The sequence below is a fragment of the Melospiza melodia genome, chromosome 9, assembly GCF_035770615.1.
Source record: "Melospiza melodia melodia isolate bMelMel2 chromosome 9, bMelMel2.pri, whole genome shotgun sequence".
Classification (NCBI taxonomy): domain Eukaryota; kingdom Metazoa; phylum Chordata; class Aves; order Passeriformes; family Passerellidae; genus Melospiza; species Melospiza melodia.
In genome coordinates, this window is record NC_086202.1 from 1,430,001 (window position 1) to 1,452,500 (window position 22,500).

Sequence of the window (22,500 nt, forward strand, 5' to 3'; positions counted from 1 at the left end):
GGCAGCTTTGAAATTCTCCTCACCAGCTGCACCCTGCAGACAGAGCTGGGACTGCTCTCCCTCGTGGCCCTGGGTGACAGGAGGTCACCAGTGGCCAACACCCGACCCAAAATTCAGAAATCCCTGCGGGTGTGCACCGAAGGCACCTCCCGCTCCCAGCTCTACTCTCCTTTTCTCCCCCTTTATTGGAGCTCTTGTTTTTGCCAGCCCCTGGGGAGGTCTCACCCCTTCTCCTTCTCCAGAGGAAATAACAAAAATTAAAGTGAGTTTACCTCAATCTGCATTGCTGGAACTCAGCAGAAAGGCAGCCTCAGAGGCTGACTCGTCCTGGTAGCGAGACACCCAAACCTGACCAGAGTTCCTGAATAAACAAGAGGATTTGCTAGTAAATAAATAAATCAATCAATCAGAATAAATGCAGTTTCCTGATCACACCGATGGGAAGGCAGGACCCTCTGGTCACAGGCTGGAACCAGCAGGGAGGTTCTGCAGAAAACTCCTCTCAGATTTATGGATATGCTGCAAGTGTCATTCCAGTATCAATGAACCCAAAACACAAGGTGTAGATAAAGCATTCAATGCTCACGCACCTTGATAAAGCACAATTTCCAACTCATCCCTATAAATTAAGCTCGTAAACTCCAAAATTTCCAACTCATCAGGACCTTGGGTTTGAGGTCTTGGTCAGGATCATCAACTGCACCTGGGACTGCAAAACTGGGCAGCAAAATTGAGCACAAATTGGGCAAATTTGGAGAAATAAAGTGACTTGACCACACTGGGTCACGACTGGATCCTGATGTTCTCCTCCAGCAAGGCAGAGGAGGCTGGGAGGCCCCAGCATCTCTCCTCTATTTCCCCTGCTTCCCACAGAATTGCTTTTATTCTGTAATTCCACGTAGAGTTACACTGATGAGGAGTTTCTTCCATTTCATTTTTCGTCACAGCCCCAAATATCCCCTCCCAAAGGACTCTGGAGCAAGAAATCTGCACCCTCAGTTGCTTTGTGAAGATCCTGTTGCCAAAGATAACCTGGCCTAGAAAATTAATATATGAAACATGCAATGCAAATGTGCTGCACTACGTGAACAAAGTGTAAGATCCTCACTAGGCTAAAAAAAGGAACAGAGAATTCTTCAGCTTTCTATAAGTTCCTTTGTAAATGTGCATGTTAAAAATAATACTCATTAAAGTGCTTAAACGCAATAAAATGGAAATATTTCCTCACTGCATTCAAATGAAGTCAGTATTAAAGTACTGATTTTTTAAAAATTTGTATTAATTTATTATTGAGTTATACAAATACCTAATGGATGGAGCTAAGATGTACACAGCACTTTCCAAACACTAATTCACAACATCCTTCCAAGAATGCTGCAGCAGCAGCAAATAATTCCCAGAACCTTCTGGCTTCAGTCTCAAAGTTAAGGTGTGTTTTTGCTTTTTCTTTTTTCTTTTAAGGAGTATGTATTCAAGCAGCCAACAAAACAACAGGGAAGAGGTGAAGTGTGATCCCACGAAGCCACTCAGCCTCAGACTGATCCCAGTGCCATCACACAGCGCTGCTTAAATGAACTGCAACTGGAATTCCCGAGATCCAAATTATTTAAACAGACATCCTGGAAGCAAACACAGGAGCAGCCCTACCAGTGACCCCTGATGGGATTTCACAGATTCGAGGCTGCTCAATTAACAGGCAGGCCTCAAACCAGTGCCTTGCTTGGAGGAAGTTCTCACAGGTAACCTGCCAGGAGAGGAGGAGTCTGAGGAGGCACGGACAGAAATTTGGGTTATTTGGCAGTGAGAAGCAGGTGGGTCTGGGGAAACACTCCCGTCTCGCACCTCTTAAAGAATAATTTGATTTTCCGAAGCATCTAAAGAATATTACAGGGATTTCCCTCAGCTGGTAAGGTTCATAATCACACGTTTACCTGATGCAACAGCCCTGTTGTTCAACACGAACCTGCAGCATCAGGAAAATCCTCCTCACGCTTCGCAAGCCGCCACAAAAAAGAGGCTGCTCTGCATGCCGTGCTCTCCTGCCAAACCCAATGAAGTCAGCACAGGCACAACATGTTTATACAACATTAAGGGTTCACGTTAAGCTGAAAGCAAGGAGGAAATTTGACTTTCAGATTGCCAAATGAAGAGTGCTGGTGTATTCTGGAGCCTGCAACAAAGGAGCCGGTTGTGTTCTCGCCCACTGCGGATCCCTAACAAACCCTCCTCCCTGGAAGGATGGTCAGAGCTAAGGTCACAGCACCCTCCATCTGCATTTCAGATCTCGACTTTTGTTGGCTTTACTACTTCTTTTGGCATTAAATATGAATGATGTTCCCCGAAACATTTGGAACATTAATTATGAGGAAACGAAGGCAGGGAAACGCTGGGCTCCGGTCATTGTTCACCCACGGAACGACAACCAGGAGCTTCCAGCAAAGTGCTAAAATATAAAAGGGTGATGTTCATTCATGTATTGGTCCAAGCTGCAGCACTATAAAGTACATCAAAAGGTGTTAATGGTTTCAATATTTATCTGCTGCAGGGAAGCACTCTAAAAAGAAGACAGAAAAAAAATTTCTGCTAATGGCTGTGTCTCTCCATTAAAATGAAAAGCTTAATGCATCTTATAATCAGAGGACAATTTGCAAATCATTAAGAGAAATGTAAAATTCCATTAAAATACAAATCAAGAGTCCCTCACTGGACTAATAATCTTTTTGATATTATTTTGCATTTCACTATTTCTGTTCCCAATATCCAGGCACCACAAATGATCAGTTCTTGAACATGCTATTTACCACAGCCTACTTCTTTAACGAGAGACTGAGAGAAGTATAATCTGCTATTCAGAGCAGGTACTAATGAAGAATTCCATATATTCTGAAATTTAATTAAAACCCCAAAGATTTCAAATTAGATGCAATTTGAAATGCCTGGGGCAGAAATACATGCACTTGCGTGGCAAGGGTATCACGCTGAAAGTTGATACCGTAATTGGTCTTGATGTATTTTTGTGTTGCCAGGCTGAAGCACAGAACTCATAACCATATAAAAATTCTCTGTAGATTACCTGCTCATTGAAAATGCCATCACTCAGGTAGTTCTCTACTAAATTACCATGCTACTAAAATGCACAAAGTGATTCGAAGAGAAGAGTGGCACAGCTGGTCGACGCTGCCAATGAGTTATGCATGCGTCGACGCTGCCTTTTTTCTTAGTAAAATATGCTCAGTTGAATATTAAAATATAATTGGCATTCAACCTAAGTAGCTTAAACCATTTTGTTATCTTCTTTTAAACCGATTTGGCTCCTCCACAGTTATTTTCGAGGATGCGATTCACAAACTAATGACACCATCACATTCAGCTAGATTTGTACTATTTTACATTTGTCATAAATAGGGACAATTTCTACAGCCTTCTAGGGATGTCCTTTAATACTTGCTCCTCTTGAACATCAAAGGCCCAATTCATGGGGAAAAAAGAAAGAAAGGAAAAAAAGGAGTGTGCCATTTATGTTGTTCTTGCATATTTTATTCTGAGAGGAGTGCGGGATGCAAATTTCTAGTGAGAAGTGTGTTTTTCCAGTTAAGTGAGACCTTGCTTCCCCCAGAATTAAATGGTCAGCAAATAAACTGGTCAGGAGATGTGGCAAAACATCCTGGAAATGGGTCAGAAAAGGGCATTCTTAGGTCAAGAAGCACAAAAATACCTTTATGATAAATTTTTTTTTTTTTGTCAGACAGATTTATTTGTGTGCCCCTAATAAAAGAGCTGTCAGAAATGTCACTACATTGTCATTTCCTGAAAAAAAATTAACAATATTACTTAGAAACAAGGTGCTCACCATAGTAACAGTCCCATTAAGCACATTACCTCTGAGACACCAAACAGGTTAAATGCATATAAGTATTGATGGTATTTCCTATCGATATGGGGTTTTAAGTAAACTTGCCTGAAAGTTCATTAATAAAACGGGTGTGGGAGGCTGTATTTATAAAATCCTTTCCTTTTATCTTGATTGCATGGGTTTTTATTAAGGAGGGGTGCAAAGGTTATGTAGGGCTGCATGTGTGGCAAGCCAGCCAACAAATCAAAGGAAAAATGAATTAAATTAAACTTATTCCTCACAGGTCTGCAATGAGAGCAGGTGCTGAGGTCTGGGGCTCTGGGTGAAGATGAGCACACGACTCTGGATAAAAAAGCCATTTTCCTACACTGGTGGGGTTTTTCCACCTTCAATTCTTACCTTTTAATCTAAATCTCATCTACAAGCAGCAGTGTCAAAAGTTACCGGGTTGGTCAAAATGGTTCTTAGATCGGGGTCAACTGATTCCTCTTCTTTCATGGGGAGAAAAGGGATGTGATTTTGAGCAAATTCACTTTATAAAGAAGCCTCACACGCAGGTGGCTTTCAGAGCAGCTGATTTTTAGAGTGAAGCTGCCCTGATTTTGGTCCAACAGCAGTTCTGTTGGAAATATTTATCATGGAGTCATGGGATGGTTTGGGTTGGAAGGGACCTCAAAGCTCATCCAGTGCCACCCCAGGGACACCTTCCATGTCCCAGGTGCTCCAGCCTGGCCTTGGGCATTTCCAGGGACCCAGGGGCAGACACAGCTGCTCTGGGAATTCCATCCCAGCCCCTGCCAGCCAGGAACTCCTCCCCAGTATCCCATCACCAATACACAAACCCCTTTCTTTCTAAACAGAAGTGCGGAATAATTTGATAGTACTTGATAATATTTCAAAAATTTGGAATAACAAGATCCACAGACCTCCGCAGCTGTTTCAGAATCCTAAATATTGAATATCCTCAAATTCTCTGAGAACAGGTCAAAATATTGCCATTGCACAGGTGAGCACTGGCTGTGGACCTTCAACCCACTTTTACCTAAAAAACTCCTATTTATAAAATGCTCCTCCATTCTAATTATGGCCTACCTGTAATAATGTTAAGAATACTGGCAAGAAAGGATTGTCCTACTGGAAATACAATTAATTATTTAAAAAATTATTTTAATAAATAAATAAATTAAAATTTATTTTAAAAAATAAATGATCCTCTCACTGCTTTCCCCATGACAGGACAGACACACTGCTCTGTCCATCCTTAGACTCTTCCAAGGTCCAATCTCTGAAAGATTCCACCAAAATCTCACCAACATCTGCAATCAGTGCTGCCAAAAAGGAAATTTGCACCTAAGAGGGCCTGAATTGTCCTAAATGGGCCACATCTGGCAGACAATTTACCCTATGAAATTCAATAATAGTATTTGAGGTACACTTAAAACCACACAGGGCTTCCACTGGAAATTATGGCAATTTTGGTCTGAATTCAACAGGAATTGGGTCAGGAATTTGGAAGATATTTCTGTCCAGACTGCATTTGTATTGATTTTTTTGTTTTGTTTTGTTTAGTTTTGTTTTTAAATACATATAGTTGATAGAAAGCAACGGGCCAACTGGGCTGGAAAAAGAATTAGATGTATAAAAGTAACTGGGCTATTTTGGGGTTTTGCTGTTTCCATTTTTGAAGGTTGGAGAGGATTGATTTCGGTTTGCAGAAAATTGTAGGAAAGTATTGGATTGTAAAAATCCATTAAATGTCTCACAAAACAGTGACTTTCTGCTTATCAAAACTCCTCTCACATGAAATGGTAATAAAAGAAGATGCCAGTCTCTGGAATTTGAATTTTGAGTTGGCAGACAGAAATAGGAAAGCTTGTCAGCTCTCTGCACTTGAATCTGCCATGTCCAGATATGTGAAGTATGAACGTTTCCGAGCAGATTATTTCACATTTAACACTTTCTAAAAGCCTAAATAGAAATGTATTTGCATGTCTGATGAAGCTGCAGGGTTGAGAAAGGGAAAATCAGAGACATTTATCAACCTTTTTTTCCCTTAATGAATTGAACCTCTACTACCAAATGAAGAGAATTTCACAAATTGCTGCAAAAATCAGTGGAGAAAATGCCAATTTGTATTTGCCTAGGAAAGGGCAAGTCCTGCCTCCTCAGTGAGTGAACAGAGCAGCTCAAGGCTGGAAAATATAAATACAGAATCCCATGAGGTGGGTTGGAAGGGACCTCAAAGCTCATTCAGTGTCACACAGGGACACTTCCATTGCCCCAGGGTGTCCCAGCCCCAGTGTCCAACCTGGAATTCCATCCGAGGGAACAATTCCTGCCCAATCTCCCACCCATCCATGTCTCTAGCTGACACAACCTGCTGGGTTCCCACTTTCCTAGAGAAATGAATTGAATTTTCCATTTTTACTGGAAAGAAGGGAACCATGAAGAGCTGATACTGGAACTCCTGGTTTCCCCGTTGGCTGCATTTGCTACTTTTCCTATTAAGGATGTTTATGCTTTAACCATAAATATGTATCTACATCTTATATATCTATATGTAATCTATATCTGTATCTATATCTATATCTAGATCTAGATCTAGATCTGCATGTATATCTATATCTATATCTATATATATAATCTATATATCTAAATCTATATTTAAGCTGTATCTATCTACAGCTATATATCTATATCTATATCTAATCTGTATCTATCTATATAATCTATATATCTAATATATCTCTAATATATCTATATCTATATTTAAGCTATATCTATCTACAGCTATATATCTATATCTATATCTATATCTATAATCTATATATCTAATCTATCTCTAAAATATCTAAATCTATATTTAAGCTATATCTATCTACAGCTATATATCTATATCTATATCTATATCTATATCTATATCTATATCTATATCTATATCTATATCTATATCTATATCTAATCTGTATCTATCTATATAATCTATATATCTAATATATCTCTAATATATCTATATTTAAGCTATATCTATCTACAGCTATATATCTATATCTATATCTATATCTATATCTATATCTATATCTATATCTATAATCTATATATCTAATCTATCTCTAAAATATCTAAATCTATATTTAAGCTATATCTATCTACAGCTATATATCTATATCTATATCTAATCTATATCTATATCTATATCTATATCTATATCTATATCTAATCTGTATCTATCTATATAATCTATATATCTAATATATCTCTAATATATCTATATCTATATTTAACCTATATCTATCTACAGCTATATAGCTATATCTATATCTATATCTATATCTAATCTATATCTATATCCAATCTATATCTATCTATAGCTATATAATTTATATCTAATCTGTATCTTCTATATCTACATCAATATCTCTAAAATAAAGGCTGGAAGTCCCAGGGACTGCTCCTTGAAGCAAAATCTGATCACAAATCTCAACTTAATGACACCTGAACACAAAGGCCACCACAGGACTGCCTAAATGCACTGAACCTGAATATGTGCAAGCCTGAAACATGAAAATATGTATTTACAAAAATTGCAGTTTATCCACAAACTGGCACCTGAAGATTCAAACATTCCAGCTTTACTTGACAATATCTCAACCAAGTCAATGATTCTTGCAATATTTTTACTGTAATTTAAAGAAAGGGAAAAGAGATCTGTAATTCATTTTAATAATGTAAATGCTTTTCTTATTGAAATAATTTTTATATATTGAAAAAGTCTATGGATAAGTTGTACGTGGGAAAAATTTACTCTCAGGATACCATAATTAGGGTGAGCAGCACAGCCGCTGAAATCTATTTCAAATGTAAGCATCAAGGGATGTTTAATTTGTCATATCAGAAGCACACAAATTAACAGCCCCACAAACTTGTGATTTAACTACTCTGTCCACTATAAGAATGAAAAAATACCATGGCTTTTGCTGAGCCACAATCAGAACATACAGAAAAATTTGCTTTTTTTTTTTCTTAATTTGCTGCAAGCTGGGAGTTTTTTATAGTTTCTAAAGTGTGAAATTAGTAAAAGAGAGGTGCCAGAGCAGCTCCTGGGAGGGTGCAGAGTACTGAGGATGTGTTTTGGCAGGGCTTTCTCCACGGGAGCTTCCCAGGGGGACATCCCACAGCCCAGGGGTGACTCTGCCTCCACAGGGGTGACACCAAGTGAGCAGGTTCCCCAGGCCAGGCTGGCATTTCCCCGTGCTCCCAGCAGCCCTGGGCAGGGCCCGTGTCTGCAGAGCAGGAAATCACAGGGTAATTATTGATTACAGCCTGCCCACGTCAGCTGGGCCCGAGGACGGAGCCGCTCCCGGCGCCTTTGAAGGCTCCCATTATGCATGAGGTGCCTCATCAATATCCCCCCTTGGATGAATAACTACACCGTGCTCGGGGGATCCCAGCTCTCCTCCCTGCTCTCCATCCCTGCACAGCTGGGCTCTGCCTTGGCCTGGGACGGTGCCAGAACCATGGAATGCTTTGGGCTGGAAGGGACCTGCAAGTCCATCAGGTTCCTGACACCTTCCCCTGTGCCAGGCTGCTCCAACCCGGCCTCGGGCACTGCCAGGGATCCAGGGGCTGCCGACCCTGCCGGGGAACAATTCCTGCCCAAAATCCAATGTAAATTACCCTCCTTCAGTTTAAAACCATCAATGCCCCTAATGCCACTTCCAGACCGCTGAGCCTGACACAGGAATTTACAGCTCAGGTGGGAGCAGGAGGACTGAGCTGCACTGAGGGAAAAGCTCAGCAAGGAGCAGAACCCCAGGGCTGCTGCTCATCACAGGGCGAAGGAAAACTCTGCTGTGTCTCCAATTTCCTCTGTCCTGTGCTCTAATGAGCCATCTGGTCTGCAAACACACAGCACAGCCACCCCGTGCCACCCCTGTGCCACCCTGTGCCACTGCAAACACACAGCACAGCCACCCCTGTGCCACCCTGTGCCACTGCAAACACAGCACAGCCACCCCTGTGCCACCCCTGTGCTATCCTGCCACTGCAAATACACAGCACAGCCACCCCAGTGCCATCCCTGTGCCACCCTGTGCCACTGCAAACACAGCACAGCCACCCCTGTGCCATCCTGCCACTGCAAACACAGCACAGCCAACCTGTGCCACCCTGTGCCACTGCAAATACACAGCACAGCCACCCCTGTGCCACCCTGTGCCACTGCAAACACAGCACAGCCAACCTGTGCCACCCCTGTGCCACCCTGTGCCATCCCACTGCAAACACACAGCACAGCCACCCCTGTGCCACCCCTGTGCCACTGCAACACACAGCACAGCCACCCTGTGCCACCCTGTGCCACTGCAAACACACAGCACAGCCACTCTGTGCCACCCCTGTGCCACTGCAAAGACAGCACAGCCACCCCTGTGCCACCCTGTGCCACTGCAAACACACAGCACAGCCACTCTGTGCCACCCCTGTGCCACTGCAAAGACAGCACAGCCACCCTTGTGCCACCCCTGTGCCATCCTGCCACTGCAAATACACAGCACAGCTACCCCTGTGCCACTCTGTGCCACTGCAAACACAGCACAGCCACCCCTGTGCCACCCCTGTGCCACCCTGTGCCACTGCAAACACAGCACAGCCACCCCTGTGCCACCCCTGTGCCACCCTGTGCCACTGCAAACACAGCACAGCCACCCCTGTGCCATCCCTGTGCCACTGCAAACACAGCACAGCCAACCTGTGCCACCCCTGTGCCACCCTGTGCCATCCTGCCACTGCAAACACACAGCACAGCCACTCTGTGCCACCCCTGTGCCACCCTGTGCCACTGCAGCCATCCCACTCCACAGCACTACAAAGGGAGGGCAGGAAATTCAGGAGTGGCCAAATCAGCGTCACCTTCCCCGTGCCCCAGCCCTCAAAACAACAACATTCAATTTTCCTCTTCATACAGAAAGGGAGCTAATGAGCAGGCTCCATTAAGGGCAATTAATCATTTCCCATTAGGAACGCGCAGGGGTTTTTCCGAGATGCCCCACTCAGAGCAGTGGGAGAAGCTGACTTTGCTCAGTGAAATTTCGTGGGTTGTTGAAATTTTGTTCCACGTTTTCAATTATGTTTGGAAATAAATATAATGGCTGCATATAAGCTGGAGAGAGCCAGTAAGGGGAGAACTCCTGGAGGTGTTGGGAAACCCAACTTTTCCCTCTCCACAAATCCCTGACAGGCAGTCAGGTCTCAGACTCCACCTTTGCCAATGCCAAGGTAAGAGAGGAATGGTTGATTTTGTACTTTAAACACATTTCTCCTGTTTAACAGTAATTTAGAAAATTAAAGACACTTTGGACAAATTTAAGATATAGGAGAAGCCACTGAAACAGCAGATACTGAATTATTACAGAATTTCTTAATGAATATAAAGCAGATCATCTCTACTTTCTGCATCTGCAAATCTCTCTGCTTTTGGTATGTCAGAGCTGATTGTCACGATTTTTCTGTCCACAAGGAATGATGTCCTCAAAGCTGGCACAAAAGCAATTGCAGAAAACTGACCATGAACTGAGAAGTGTTTCATCCCAAAAGCACTTTATACATTTTTTTTTTTGTTAGATGAGAAACCTTTTTAATGCGTTTTTTTTTTTGGCATAACCAAAACCCTTCTGGTCCCCAGATAAAGTTAGTGCAGAAAAATAAAATAAAATTTGATGTAAGCACTGATTAGGAAGAATTTATGCAACAGTCAAGTGATTACAAAAGCACTTGAGGATGGAATTTGAATCCTCTCCCAAAGAGCAATACTGAACATGGTCACACTTACAGGGAAGGGGGGAAAAGGGCCAAAGGTTTTGATGATCACGGAATCGCAGAATTCCAGCCTGGTTTGGGCTGGGGGGACCTGAAAGCTCATCCAGTGTCACCCCTGCCATGGGCAGGGACACCTGGCACTGCCCCAGCCTGCTCAGGGCTCCTGGTGCTGAGCAGAAATGTGAAAAATCAGAGTGATGAGAAAAAGCCTGTCTGGCTTTGGATCCTCAGCTCTCACTGATGTTTGTTCTGCGTTTTTCAGTGCCTGGAGAAACGAGCAGGCACTTTCAAATGTAAATGTGCAAAAGCAAATAAATACCAAATTCCTAATTTAGCAGAACTGCAACTCTGATGTGCAGATAAACTGAAGTGCAATCCATCAGAATTTTATTTTTACATCACCTTTCTCCTAAATAACTTTTAAAACCAGTTCCTTCCAATTTTGCACATCTATTTCCACATTCCTTCAAATGCAATTTTTTTCGGTTTTATGAAAGTATCAGTAGGAGAAAGTGACAGAAGAACAGAAATGCTCTCACATCGTTGTGATTTGAGCCAATTAATTCTTCATTAATGTTTCCATGATGTAGGAGCCTTCCCCCAATAAAACACACACATACAGACCTGGGCCAGGCCAGGAGCAAATGAGGGAGATAAATTTAAAAAAATTGGATGTGCACATGCAGAAATGAGAGCCCTGCCCTGCAGCCCAGCTGGGCACACCCAATCCCCCAGCAGAGTGGGGACTGGCACCCCAGTGTCACCTCACAAGGCCAGGGAGCTGCAGGGACCCTCAGGTGATGCCCACAGCCACGTCCCAGCCCTGCACAGCTCCTGGTTCTCAGACTGGATGTGCTGAAGAACTTTCCTTCCTTTGCTCAAAAATCAAGGGTGCTGATTGTTTCCCTTTGGAAGCTCCCTATTAACAAATATCCTTATTTTTCCTCTTTTAAAAGTTCTTCAGTGCCTTATAAAACATTAAAATTTACAAACAAAACGTTAAAAAATATCTAAATAAAACATTTATTTTTTTTCCTTTCCATTAGTTTTCCTGAATGGGTTCCTGAATTCTTTTTGGCTGTGTGAATGAGATTCCTTGGTGTAAGCACTGCTGCTGGTTTGGAGTTCAGCCCCGAGAGGTTTGAGAGGAAGGTTGTGCCCTAGGGATGGACCAAAGCCTTCCATAAAAAAACCTCAAAAGCCATGACATCCCTCCTGTCCGGGAGCTGTAGAGAGTGATGTCAAAGCCTCAGCCTCCCCTCTTGGTGGCCAAGAGCTGCTTTAGGCAGCCACAGCTCACGGAGCAGCTCACAGCCCTCCAGGTGTGCTCACAGCCCAACCTTTCAGCTGAACCATGTCACTTTACAGGGCAAGGATGAGGGAGATGGGGGCCAGTGGCTGATGGCAGAGGGCAGGGGGGGTGGTGTCGCACACATCTTTTCTGGAAAATCCTTTCCTTAGGATTTTTCCTCCTGAGAAGCTGGGAGGCCTCAGGAACAAAATGCAAACAATGGTTATCTGCTGCTGTGGGATGCAACAGGTGCATCTGGGATTGGTCTCATGTGGTTGTTCCTAATTAATGGCCAATCACAGCAAGCTGGCTCGGACTCTCTAAGACACAAACCTTTGTTATCATTCTTTCTTTTTCTATTCTTAGCCAGCCTTCTGATGAAACCCTTTCTTCTATTCTTCTAGTATAGTTTTAACGCGTTATATATCATAAAATAACAAATCAGCCTTGTGAACCGTGGAGTCAGCTCCTCGTCCCTTCCCTCGCCCCATCACCCCTGTGAGCGCGGTCCTGGGGTGGCACTGACCTGTCCGGAGCAGGGGGTGGTGCAGGGCTGGCAGGGGCAGGCTCCCGGTGCTGGCAGGCTCACAGAAGTAGGCTCGCAGCCAGGCCGCGCACTGCCGCAGGGGCTCCGGCAGCTCCTCGCACGCCTCGCACGCCTCGCACGCCCCCGGGGGCTCTGCCCTGCCGGGACACAGAGAAAGGCAGGGTTACACTGGGGACAGGGACAAAACCAGGCTGCACAGGGCACTGAACAACCTTGGGTAGAACGAAGCTTGGAGGTGCCTTCCACGCGAAACAACTCCGTGATGCTGTGATAAAACCCAACATTCGCGCTCTGTCAGCAAAATAAAAACCTCTAAACCTTTCATCTGGAGCCAGACCTTTTTTCTTCTCTTCTCAGAGAAAAGTGAAGGCGTTCCTCAGAGCAGTAACAAAACCTCACCCTCATCACCCCTACAAATGCAGAACAGTGTTATGAACACCTGTAAGAAAGCCCAGGTCCGAGGGCCCAGCCGTGCCAGGGAGCAGGAACACCCCCCAGGCCAGGTGGGTGACACATCCCCGTGCTTCCAGGAGGGATGGAGGGGAGGCTTCTGCTCCGTGTCCCCCGGGGGAGCAGTCCCTTGTGCCCAGGCCATCCCTGGGGAAGCAGGGAAGGAAGCAGCTCTCCCTTCCTCCAGCGCCGTGGCAGGTCTCTGCTTCCCTCCCCTGATTGAATTGGAAGGAAGCAATTGAGAATTCATTTGATTTTCAGTGGCAGCTCGTGCTGGCAGGGGCTGAGGAGCAAAGTGAGCCAACAGAAAGCACCTGTAAATAAAAATGGGCTTCTTCCCTTGCTCCTTTTTCTTTTTTCTTTCCCTCTGGAAGAGCAAGGTGTGGATGAGAGCGGTGAAAAAGGGAGCCCTGGACTTGTGTCCAGCTGTGTTCTCCAAGCTGGATGTTTCCAGGGGTGCACAGCAGTGCTGGGAAGGGGGCGGAGGTGCTCTCCTGGTGCTTCCCAAGGCTGGGGTGGGGTAGGGGGTACTCTCAGAACTGCAGAGACCCGTGTGAGGACAGCAGCAAACACACACTGCATCCATGGGAAATGATGGAGACAACAACATCCAGGGTGATGGAACAGCAACCCCTGCCAGCAACCTTCCCAAATCCAGAACCCTCACCACCCTCACCCAGAAATCTCCTGATTCTTGCAGCTTTGTCTCCCAGCTGGAAATAAACCCAGAGGCAGAGGCTGTGCTAGACCTCAACAGCAGAGTCTTCTGGTTTTCCCTGAAAGTCCCAAAATTCCTGAAATAATTCCCAAAATAGCCCACAAGATTTCCCAAATAATCCCTGAAATTCCCCCCAAAAAATCCCCCAAATGCCCAAAATAATTCCAAAAACTAAAAAAAAAAAAAAAAAAAATCCCAGAATTCCCAAAATAGTTCCCCAAATAATCCCTGACATTCCCAAAATTTCAAAAAATAATCCCTGAAATTCCCCCCAAAATCCACAAAAAGTCCCCAAAATTTTCCCAAAATTATTCCTGAAATTCCCAAAAAAATCCAGTTTGGTAGCAGTTAAGTGCAATTTTATTTCTCTTTCCATTTATTTATCAAATCCATGCTTTTGACTTTCCTTTATGTATGTGAAGTAGGATCAAGTTGCTTTTTAAACCCGGTGTCTGCTTTATGCTGTTTTTCTGATTAATAATATCTTTGCTTAAAGAAAAAGCACGAGAATCCATGCACAAACTTTTGTGCACAAATCCCCATGGCATGGACTTCAAACCAAGCTCCCAACACCACGGATAATCCATAATTTCACACAGGTACAACACGGCAGAATGTGGCTCTGTTTTACTATGAGTTGTTAGAGCTACAACAAAATAACAATGAGAGAATATAATAACAACAACTCCTCTGAACCCTGGCCCAGAAGTGGGGAGGCTTTTCTGCTCCATTTATCCAGAAGAGCACCAAGAGTGCTCAAAGCTTATGATGATCTCCTTATGTTTTTCACATCATCCTGTTTCCCATTCTTGGGAGTCTGGAAATCATTTGGGCTGCAATGTCACCAATAAAACAGAAAAATTCCCAACTCCTCACAGCTCTGGGAGCAGCAGCTCTGGGCTCTGTGTGAGGAGCAGCCCAAGGGAACCCAACCAGCATCAGTCACCCCCAAAACAAGTGGGGAGCAGCTCCAGGCAGAGCTCAGAGCCCTGGCAGGGCCTGAAGGGGCTCCAGGAGAGCTGCAGAGGGGCTGGGGACAGGGATGGAGGGACAGGACATGGGGAGTGAGGGACAGGACACAGGGAATGGAGGGACAGGACACAGGGAATGAGGGACAGGACACAGGGAATGAGGGACAGGACACAGGGGATGGCTCCCAGTGCCAGAGGGCAGGGATGGATGGGATATTGGGAATTGTTCCCTGGCAGGGCTGGGTGGGAGATTGGGAATTGGGAATTGTTCCCTGGCAGGGTGGGCAGCCCTGGCACAGGTGCCCAGAGCAGCTGTGGCTGCCCCTGGATCCCTGGCAGTGCCCAAGGCCAGGCTGGACATTGGGACACCCTGGGACAGTGGGAGGTGTCCCTGCCATGGCAGGAGTGGCACTGGGTGGGATTTAAGGTCCCATTTAAGTTCCCACTCCAAGCCAAACCATCACACACACGTTCCTCGCTTCTCCAGGTGCTCCCTGGCAGGAGTGTTTGGAGAGAATTTATTTTTAATTTTCTTTTTAATTGCTGCTTTTAATGGCGGTGCCCTGCCACCGCTGAACATCTCCAGATGTTTCTGGTGGGGCCATTCTCCCAGCAATCCAACACCAGAGGCTTTCCCAACACCTGCCAGCCCCACCTCGGCCAGGAAAGGGAAGGCTCTGCAAGGCAGGAATGAATTTGATCTCCAGGAATGCCCTGAGCTCTTTTCCTGCAGGACACACACTCCACGTGCCAACACACACAGCCACAGCTTCAAACTGGCAGGGAGTTGGAAAAAAAAAAAAAAAAGAAAAACCTTCACATTAATTTTGCTTGGCAACAGCTATTCCTGGGAATTTGACAGCTTTAATAAAGAAAAAGAAGGCACATAACTCGTGCATGGGTGTCTTCTGCTTGCCCTCCTCCCCTCCCTGCCCTTCCCTCTCCAAACTTGCATAGCACAACTTCCACAAACTGCCTTGGCATTAAATATCCCCCTGAAAGCACCAGCTGCCTTTTAAAGGATTTTCTCAGGCTTCAAAGCCTTAAGTACCTTTCAAAGAGCTGAGTCCAAGTGGTCTGAAAACACTGGTGAGAGGAGCAGAGGAGTTACATCATGGGAAACTCCCCCCTGGAAGGAAATCCCTCTGCCCAGTGTCGGATTCCTTGGAAGGTTTCTCAACTCCAGGCACGGATCTTTGAGCACCTCTGAGTCAGGATGGACAGGAACAAGTTGAAATTCAGAGAAAAACACACACCTGAGAGCTGTATGAGCCACCTGGGCCTGAACTTTGGGAATGAAAAAATAAAAAGGAAAGGAAAGGATCACAGAGGCACCGGCAGCACACAGAGGGGTGGCCAAAGTGGCCTTCCACTGCTTTGCCTGTGGAAAGTTTCAGTCTTAAACCTGTGATCAACATGATGCAATTTTGCTTTTATACAGGAAAATAATGTGTGTTCATTGAAAAATAAAAACCCCAAACCCTAAACAAAATATGTAAGAAATCTGACTGCTTTGCTTTCACCCTGGAGAATTTTGTTTTTCCTTAAAAAGTACCAATGTCTTTTTTTTTTTGCAGTGGGGTTGGAATAATGAAAAACTTTTATTTAAACCTCATTAATATTGTTTAAATTGCTTCCACTTTCATCAGAGTCTGTCACTGCACTTGTTTTCATTCCTGAGTTATGCTGGATGCTGCCTGGCATCCCAAAAGATTAAACGTGAAGAGTTTTGTATCTTTACCTGGTCAACAACCAATTTGCTGTTGGGGTTTAGTGTGCATTTTATATTTCATTTCATTTCATTTCATTTCATTTCATTTCATTTCATTTCATTTCATTTCATTTATGTTATTTTATGTTATTTTTATGTTATTTTATTTTAATTTTAATTTTATTTTTTGACCCAGAAGTTTCTGGTTTGCAGCAATGTGGTGCCCTCTAATATGTCAGCAGTGTCACACGTCTGTCACATGTCTGCCTTAACTTTTTGGGGATATTTGGGATAAGTGGATATTCAACTTCACATGATCAACATGGCTTTACAGCGGGACGCTTCATTACAACTAAAACTTCCCCAATCAGAAATAAAAGCTCATTTTAAGCTACCTAAAGACATCTAGAAAGAAATGTGTACTTTTCCCAGTTGGATGTGTCTCACAGAGAGATTTTATTCATGCCAGGCACCCAGGGCTGCTCCTGCACATCTCCAGCCTGTGGTGGTGATGTCCAAGAGAGCCCCAGACCAAGCCCAACATGGGAATCCACCCCAGGATCAGGGTTTTCACACCCCACAGCTGTTCCACACCATTCCCCCCTGCAATCCTGCCCATTCCTTTCCATCCCAGCCCTTCCCAGAGCCTGCCCAAGCTGGGGAGGCAGCTGGCTCCTGCATCCACACCAATGCACTGAGAGGAGCCTTCCCACAGCTCCATCCCACCCTCCCGCGCCTCCTCACCTTTGCACAGGATGAAAGGAAGGAAAAGCTGCTTCCAGCAGAGGGGGAGGAAAGCAGCAGCACCTGTTTCAGTTTAACAGGCTCCTTCCAAAGCCACTGCCAAGAACTGGAAGTTTCTAAGGCGCTTCCAAAATAAACATGTAAGCAGCGGATTGGCTCCGGGATCATCCCAAACGGCTCAGCCATGATGGAAAGCAGGGAAATGCTGGGAGAAGCCATGTCCTGAAGGGGCAGGATGCTCATTATTTATTTCTGAGCTGCTTTTTGCCTCAGTCCTTCAGAAACTGAAGGGAAACAAGGTGGACCTTGGGCTGTGCTGAAAGGAAGGGGATGTAACACGACTCTGCTGGCACATTCCATGGGAAAGCCAGGAGCTGGCAGCTTCCTTAGCATAAATAAATACCAGGAGAATGTCCTAGCAGCTCCCATAATGTATTTATAAAATTGATGTCTATTTATAAAATATTTGTGTATTTTAAACACAATTGATTGGTTGAATTTAACATCCAAAATCCCAATTCCATTGCCTGTAGCCACACACACCTGAGTGTTTTATGCCTGGAAAACCACCTCACCTTCCAGTGGCTTGCCTAAGGAGAGGTTTAGAAACTGAGCCAGTGAAGAGACCCCTTGGCTTCAATTTTAAAATTTTCATTTTTTTTTTTTTTCTTGAGACAGAAGTGAAAAAAACTCCTCAACTAAATAAAGATTGCAACTCCTCCTAGCCTGGAGTCAACAAAGTGCCATTGATACACGTGGGCACATTCAGAGTACATTATTAATTCTAAATTTTTAAATTTTAATTTTTTGGTAATATTTCTTAATTTAAAATTTTGTAATTTTGTAATTTTATCCTTGTGATTTTCTTCCCCAAAGGTGGGAAGAGCCTGGTTGGTACAGAGCTCCATGAGTGTCATTAGGATAGATAATTCTTAATATTTAAATAAGTTTTTTATATATATCTCTATAGATACATAGATATATATCTATATAGATATGTAAAATAGTAAATAACAGAGCTCCTAAACCTGAGTAAATTTTTACACTTGCAGGAGAAGTCACTGTTAGTCCTCTAGGACCTGAATGGTAATTTTTGCAAAGAATACATATGAGGGACCAGAATAATTTTAAAATTATTGGGTTTTAAATGGCATTTTTTGTTTGATGAGCAAATGACTGAAGATAAGTTGTCACATAACTCTCACACACCTGAATTCCTAACAGAAAAAAGTTGCACTATCTGAAAACTGAAGGCTGTCCTCTTCTCACAATTACACAGATCTGTGCTTATCTTACCAAACTAATTTTCTTTTAGAGAAATAGCTGCTGTGTTACCTTTCAAATGGAAGGATCAGTGATGATTAGCGCACAAAAATTAACATTAAAATGAGACTTAGTGAGGCAGCATTACTTGTTCCACAACAACACAGAGTGAGCTGATGTTTTTACTGCAGCCTTCATTGTGAAATTAACTAAAAATATATTTTATCCACACCTAAATGTCAGTTAAGCAGCCTTTCTTTGATAGATGAAGGCTAAAGCCACCCCAAAACTGCAGCTGAATTATCTGGTCTCTAATGACTCCAAACCGATTACGGGATGCAGAGCAATCTCGTTAAATTTTATTCCAAAGCTTACTACACTGGTGTTTTCTCTTATTTTTCTATCAATGAAGCCCAGGAGGTTTCAGGACAATTCATTATGTATGAGACCCAACTTACAGTGCTTGACTGTTGATTAATAGCAAAGTTTGCTGGGTGTACATTTGCAGCATTAGATGCATACAATATGCTAACTTATTCTTCCACCCCAGCTAATTATTTACCAAAATGACTACTTGAGACTACAATTTATTAAATGCATGCATCCAGTCTCGATTTGGCCCCAAAAGACAGCCCGGAATGAAGATCTTTTACTTGATGTGACAACTTCTGGAAACAGTGTTATTAATATTGTAAATGTGGCAAATAAAGAGTTCAAATAGCCGGGTGGCTCCGCTGCATTTCTTCCCCACAACTGCACCAACGAACAAAGCGCCTTTTTAGGTTTAAAATTCATGGCCAAGCACATCCTGACATAGTTTAATTTAGCTGCTTATAAATGAAGTGGCTCTATGATGGGAGGGAGAGATTAAAAAAGGGATGAGAGCTGCAATAAACAGCAATAACCCCAATTCCTGTCGAGCAGCCCCGACACTGCTCCTTTTAAGACCTATTAAGAAAAAATTGATGCATTTAGGGAAGAACATGAGAAATCGGAGCTGAGTCAGACTTTGTCCCTGTCATACAACCTGAGCAATGTTTTCCTTATTCTGTTTTTATCTGCTCTGGAGGATGCAAGTTGTTACAGATCTAACTGGTGAGAAATTCTGCAGCCTCTCTTTAACCCTGGGAAAGAAGCACCTGCACAGAGATTTGAGCATCATATACACAATATCAATTCCAATTAATTAATATAACAAATTATAATTAATCACATAATACATGAACATATTAAATTAATGATACACTAAGTAATAAATAAACACACCTCTTGAGTGAATACAAAGATATTTAAATAGTGTCATTTTTCCCCCAACTTTTGCAATTATTGACATTAAATTTGGGGGCCAAACTGGGCTTGTCCAAGCCCATGATCCCTGCAAAGCTGCTCCCTGCTTATTCCCTGCTCCTGGTGTGCACCAGCAAACAGTTCAAAGGATGGAGTGAGACTCCTGTCTCCACATGCCAAGATAAGGAAAATCAATGTCAATGCCCAAAAGACTCAAGTGATAGCACTGAAGGTCATTAAATGCTACTCACTGCCCTGGACCATTAAAGTTTTGATTGGAATCCTATACAGGGAGACACAGATTTCAAACAAGATCCTGCCCTGGGATGTGGCACTGCGCGACCACGGCGGTGACTTCCCTGAACACCTGAAACACATCCAGGGAAAACAATGCTCTGTGTGTGTGGGCTTGGCTCCCTTTCCCGAGCATTTCTTGTGTTTTCACAGCAGTCAATCCCACTGGGAACAAATATCCTTGTTAAAGCAACCACCAAGTTCTGGTTGTGCACCCACCTCAATGTCCCCCTGTGCCTCCCAGTGCCCTTTGCTGTCTGCTCCGTGCCACCCTCCTTCCCTCAATCCCAGACTGCTCGGGGTTGGAAGGGACATTAAACACCTTGTTCCACCTCTGCCATGGACAGGGACACTTTTCAATGTCCCAGGCTGCTCCTGGCCCTGTCCAACCTGGCCTTGGGCACTGCCAGGGATCCAGGGGCATCCACATCTTCTCTGTGCCAGGGCCTCACCATCCTCACAGAAGAATTTCTCCCCAATATTCCATCTTCCCTTTGGCAGTTTGAAGCCATTCTCCTTTTCCCCTCACTCCTGTCCACCATCCTTAGGCCACCTTTAAAGTTCCTTTCCCCATGCTGGCCACCACCACCCCTGCTGACCCCAGAGGTCTGGACCATCTCTGGACTCTCAGTCTGACCTTACTGCCCTGCTGAAGATTTCCTGCTCCACCTCCACACTGCTCACCCATCCCAGAGCTGCTTTCTTCCTGTTTCCCACCCACAGCTTTTCCAGGCTAATTCCTGGCCTCTCCAGATTTCTTCCTGCACGTTTGTACCCCATCTGTGCTAGCAGGAATGATCCAGGCCAAGATAACCACAGTGAGCTCTGGTGCTCATCAGCACCGGGAGCTCTGTCAGCTCAGAGACCTTCCCCAGAGAGACCCGCTCCCCTCCATCAATGAAACCCTTCAAACACCAACAGCTGGGCCCTACTGAGACAGCACAAATATGCCTAATATCACAGTGATCTCTTCACAAATATTTCCGTTTCAAATCAGCAGGTCTGGCAGGAGAAGGACCGGGAGAATTTGCCGAAAAGATAAAAAAAGCTCGTTTTCTGTGCATCTTCTGTGTGGGGAAGGACCACCCTGTTCTAGATTGAGATCGAGCACACCCTGAACCAGCAACAACCGAGCAGATGCTTCACATTAAATGTTTTAAAGCAGGAAGCAGAACTGGAGCCAAGCTCCAAGCACAGCACACTCTGGCCGAGATGTTCGGCAACATTAAGCATAGGTGATATCATCAGCTCCAGCTTTAATTAGGTTAAAAGAAAGTCAGTTAATTTTAGCACTTACAAGAAATTGTTACAAAACATTTTTTCTTATATAAAAGAAGTCTCCCATCAGACCTGGGAGGTCGGTTTTATCACAGGCAATTAACTGTGTTAGGGCTGGCTGCAGGGGACCCTTAAACCACACACCGCATTCCCCGCTGTCCCTGCTGCTTTTGGGGACTGATCACCATCTCTAGCCCTGTTCAATGCTGGTTTTTGGGACTCATCACCATCCCCAGCCCTCTGCAAGGCTGGTTTTGGGGATTCACCACCATCCCCAGCCCTCTGCAAGGCTGGTTTTGGGGATTCACCACCATCCCCAGCCTTCTGCAATGCTGGTTTGGGGATTGATCACCATCCCCAGCCCTCTGCAATGCTGGTTTTGGGGATTCACCACCACCCCCAGCCCTCTGCAATGGCCACAAACCCACCAGCCCTACTCAGCACCCTGCCTTGCAGTGATAACCCAACTGCTAACTGGTATCTGAAGTCAAATTTACATTTTTTGCTGCATATCTCAGACAGATATAATCCCAATTATGCATGGATTTAAAAAAAAAAAATCCACCAAGCCTAAGGGAGTTAAAATACACATTACAACCCTTACAGTGCAAGACCCAGGTCTCTGATCTGGTGCACGGGGACACTGAAGGACAAAAACCTAAGGCTGAATTATTGGAACTGGGCCCTGACTTTGGATGTCCACCTTGACGTGCGTCAGTGCATGAATTCCAGATGACAGTGAGCACCAAGAATTATAATCAACAGCACCTGCAGATCCTCCAGCCTATTAAAATGAATTAAGATACAGATAAATCAGGAACCTCTTAAGAATTCGACTTGCCAGGACGTTTTTCAAAGCGAGTTCCCAGTGTGGGTGTAAAGTCTGTGACCCCTGAGCATCTCCTGCTCTCCTGACGTGGGTCCAGAGGCCACAAAGATGCTCCAGGGCTGGAGCCCCTCTGCTCTGGAGTCAGGCTGGGAGAGCTGGGGCTGCTCACCTGGAGAACAGGAGACTCTGGGGACACCTTAGAGCCCCTCAGAAAAACTAATATATCCCAATTAAAACAGCATAGTTAATGGAGATATCCAAAGCCTTTCTGCAGGGCTTTGAGGTTGCTACCACACACATCAGCAGGATCTCTCCCAAAATGGCATCACCCAGCCAAGAACTGGCTGTACCTCTTACCAATTTGGCCTCAACCACAAAAATACACCAGTGAGGAGAACAAAGAGTAAAGAGCATTTTCCTTCATTTGGATCAAGCTGATGTGGAGTTT

At 44.3% G+C, this 22,500-nt stretch overlaps 1 protein-coding gene across 1 annotated transcript in view; it reads right to left on the reverse strand.

The window, feature by feature from the left end:
* MGMT (O-6-methylguanine-DNA methyltransferase) overlaps positions 1–22,500 on the reverse strand; it is a 134,736-nt gene that overhangs the window by 17,546 nt on the left and 94,690 nt on the right. Inside the window, exon 4 of the mRNA XM_063162984.1 lies at positions 12,487–12,644. Coding sequence (XP_063019054.1) covers positions 12,487–12,644 — 158 coding nt within the window. The remainder of the gene's footprint in view (positions 1–12,486; positions 12,645–22,500) is intronic.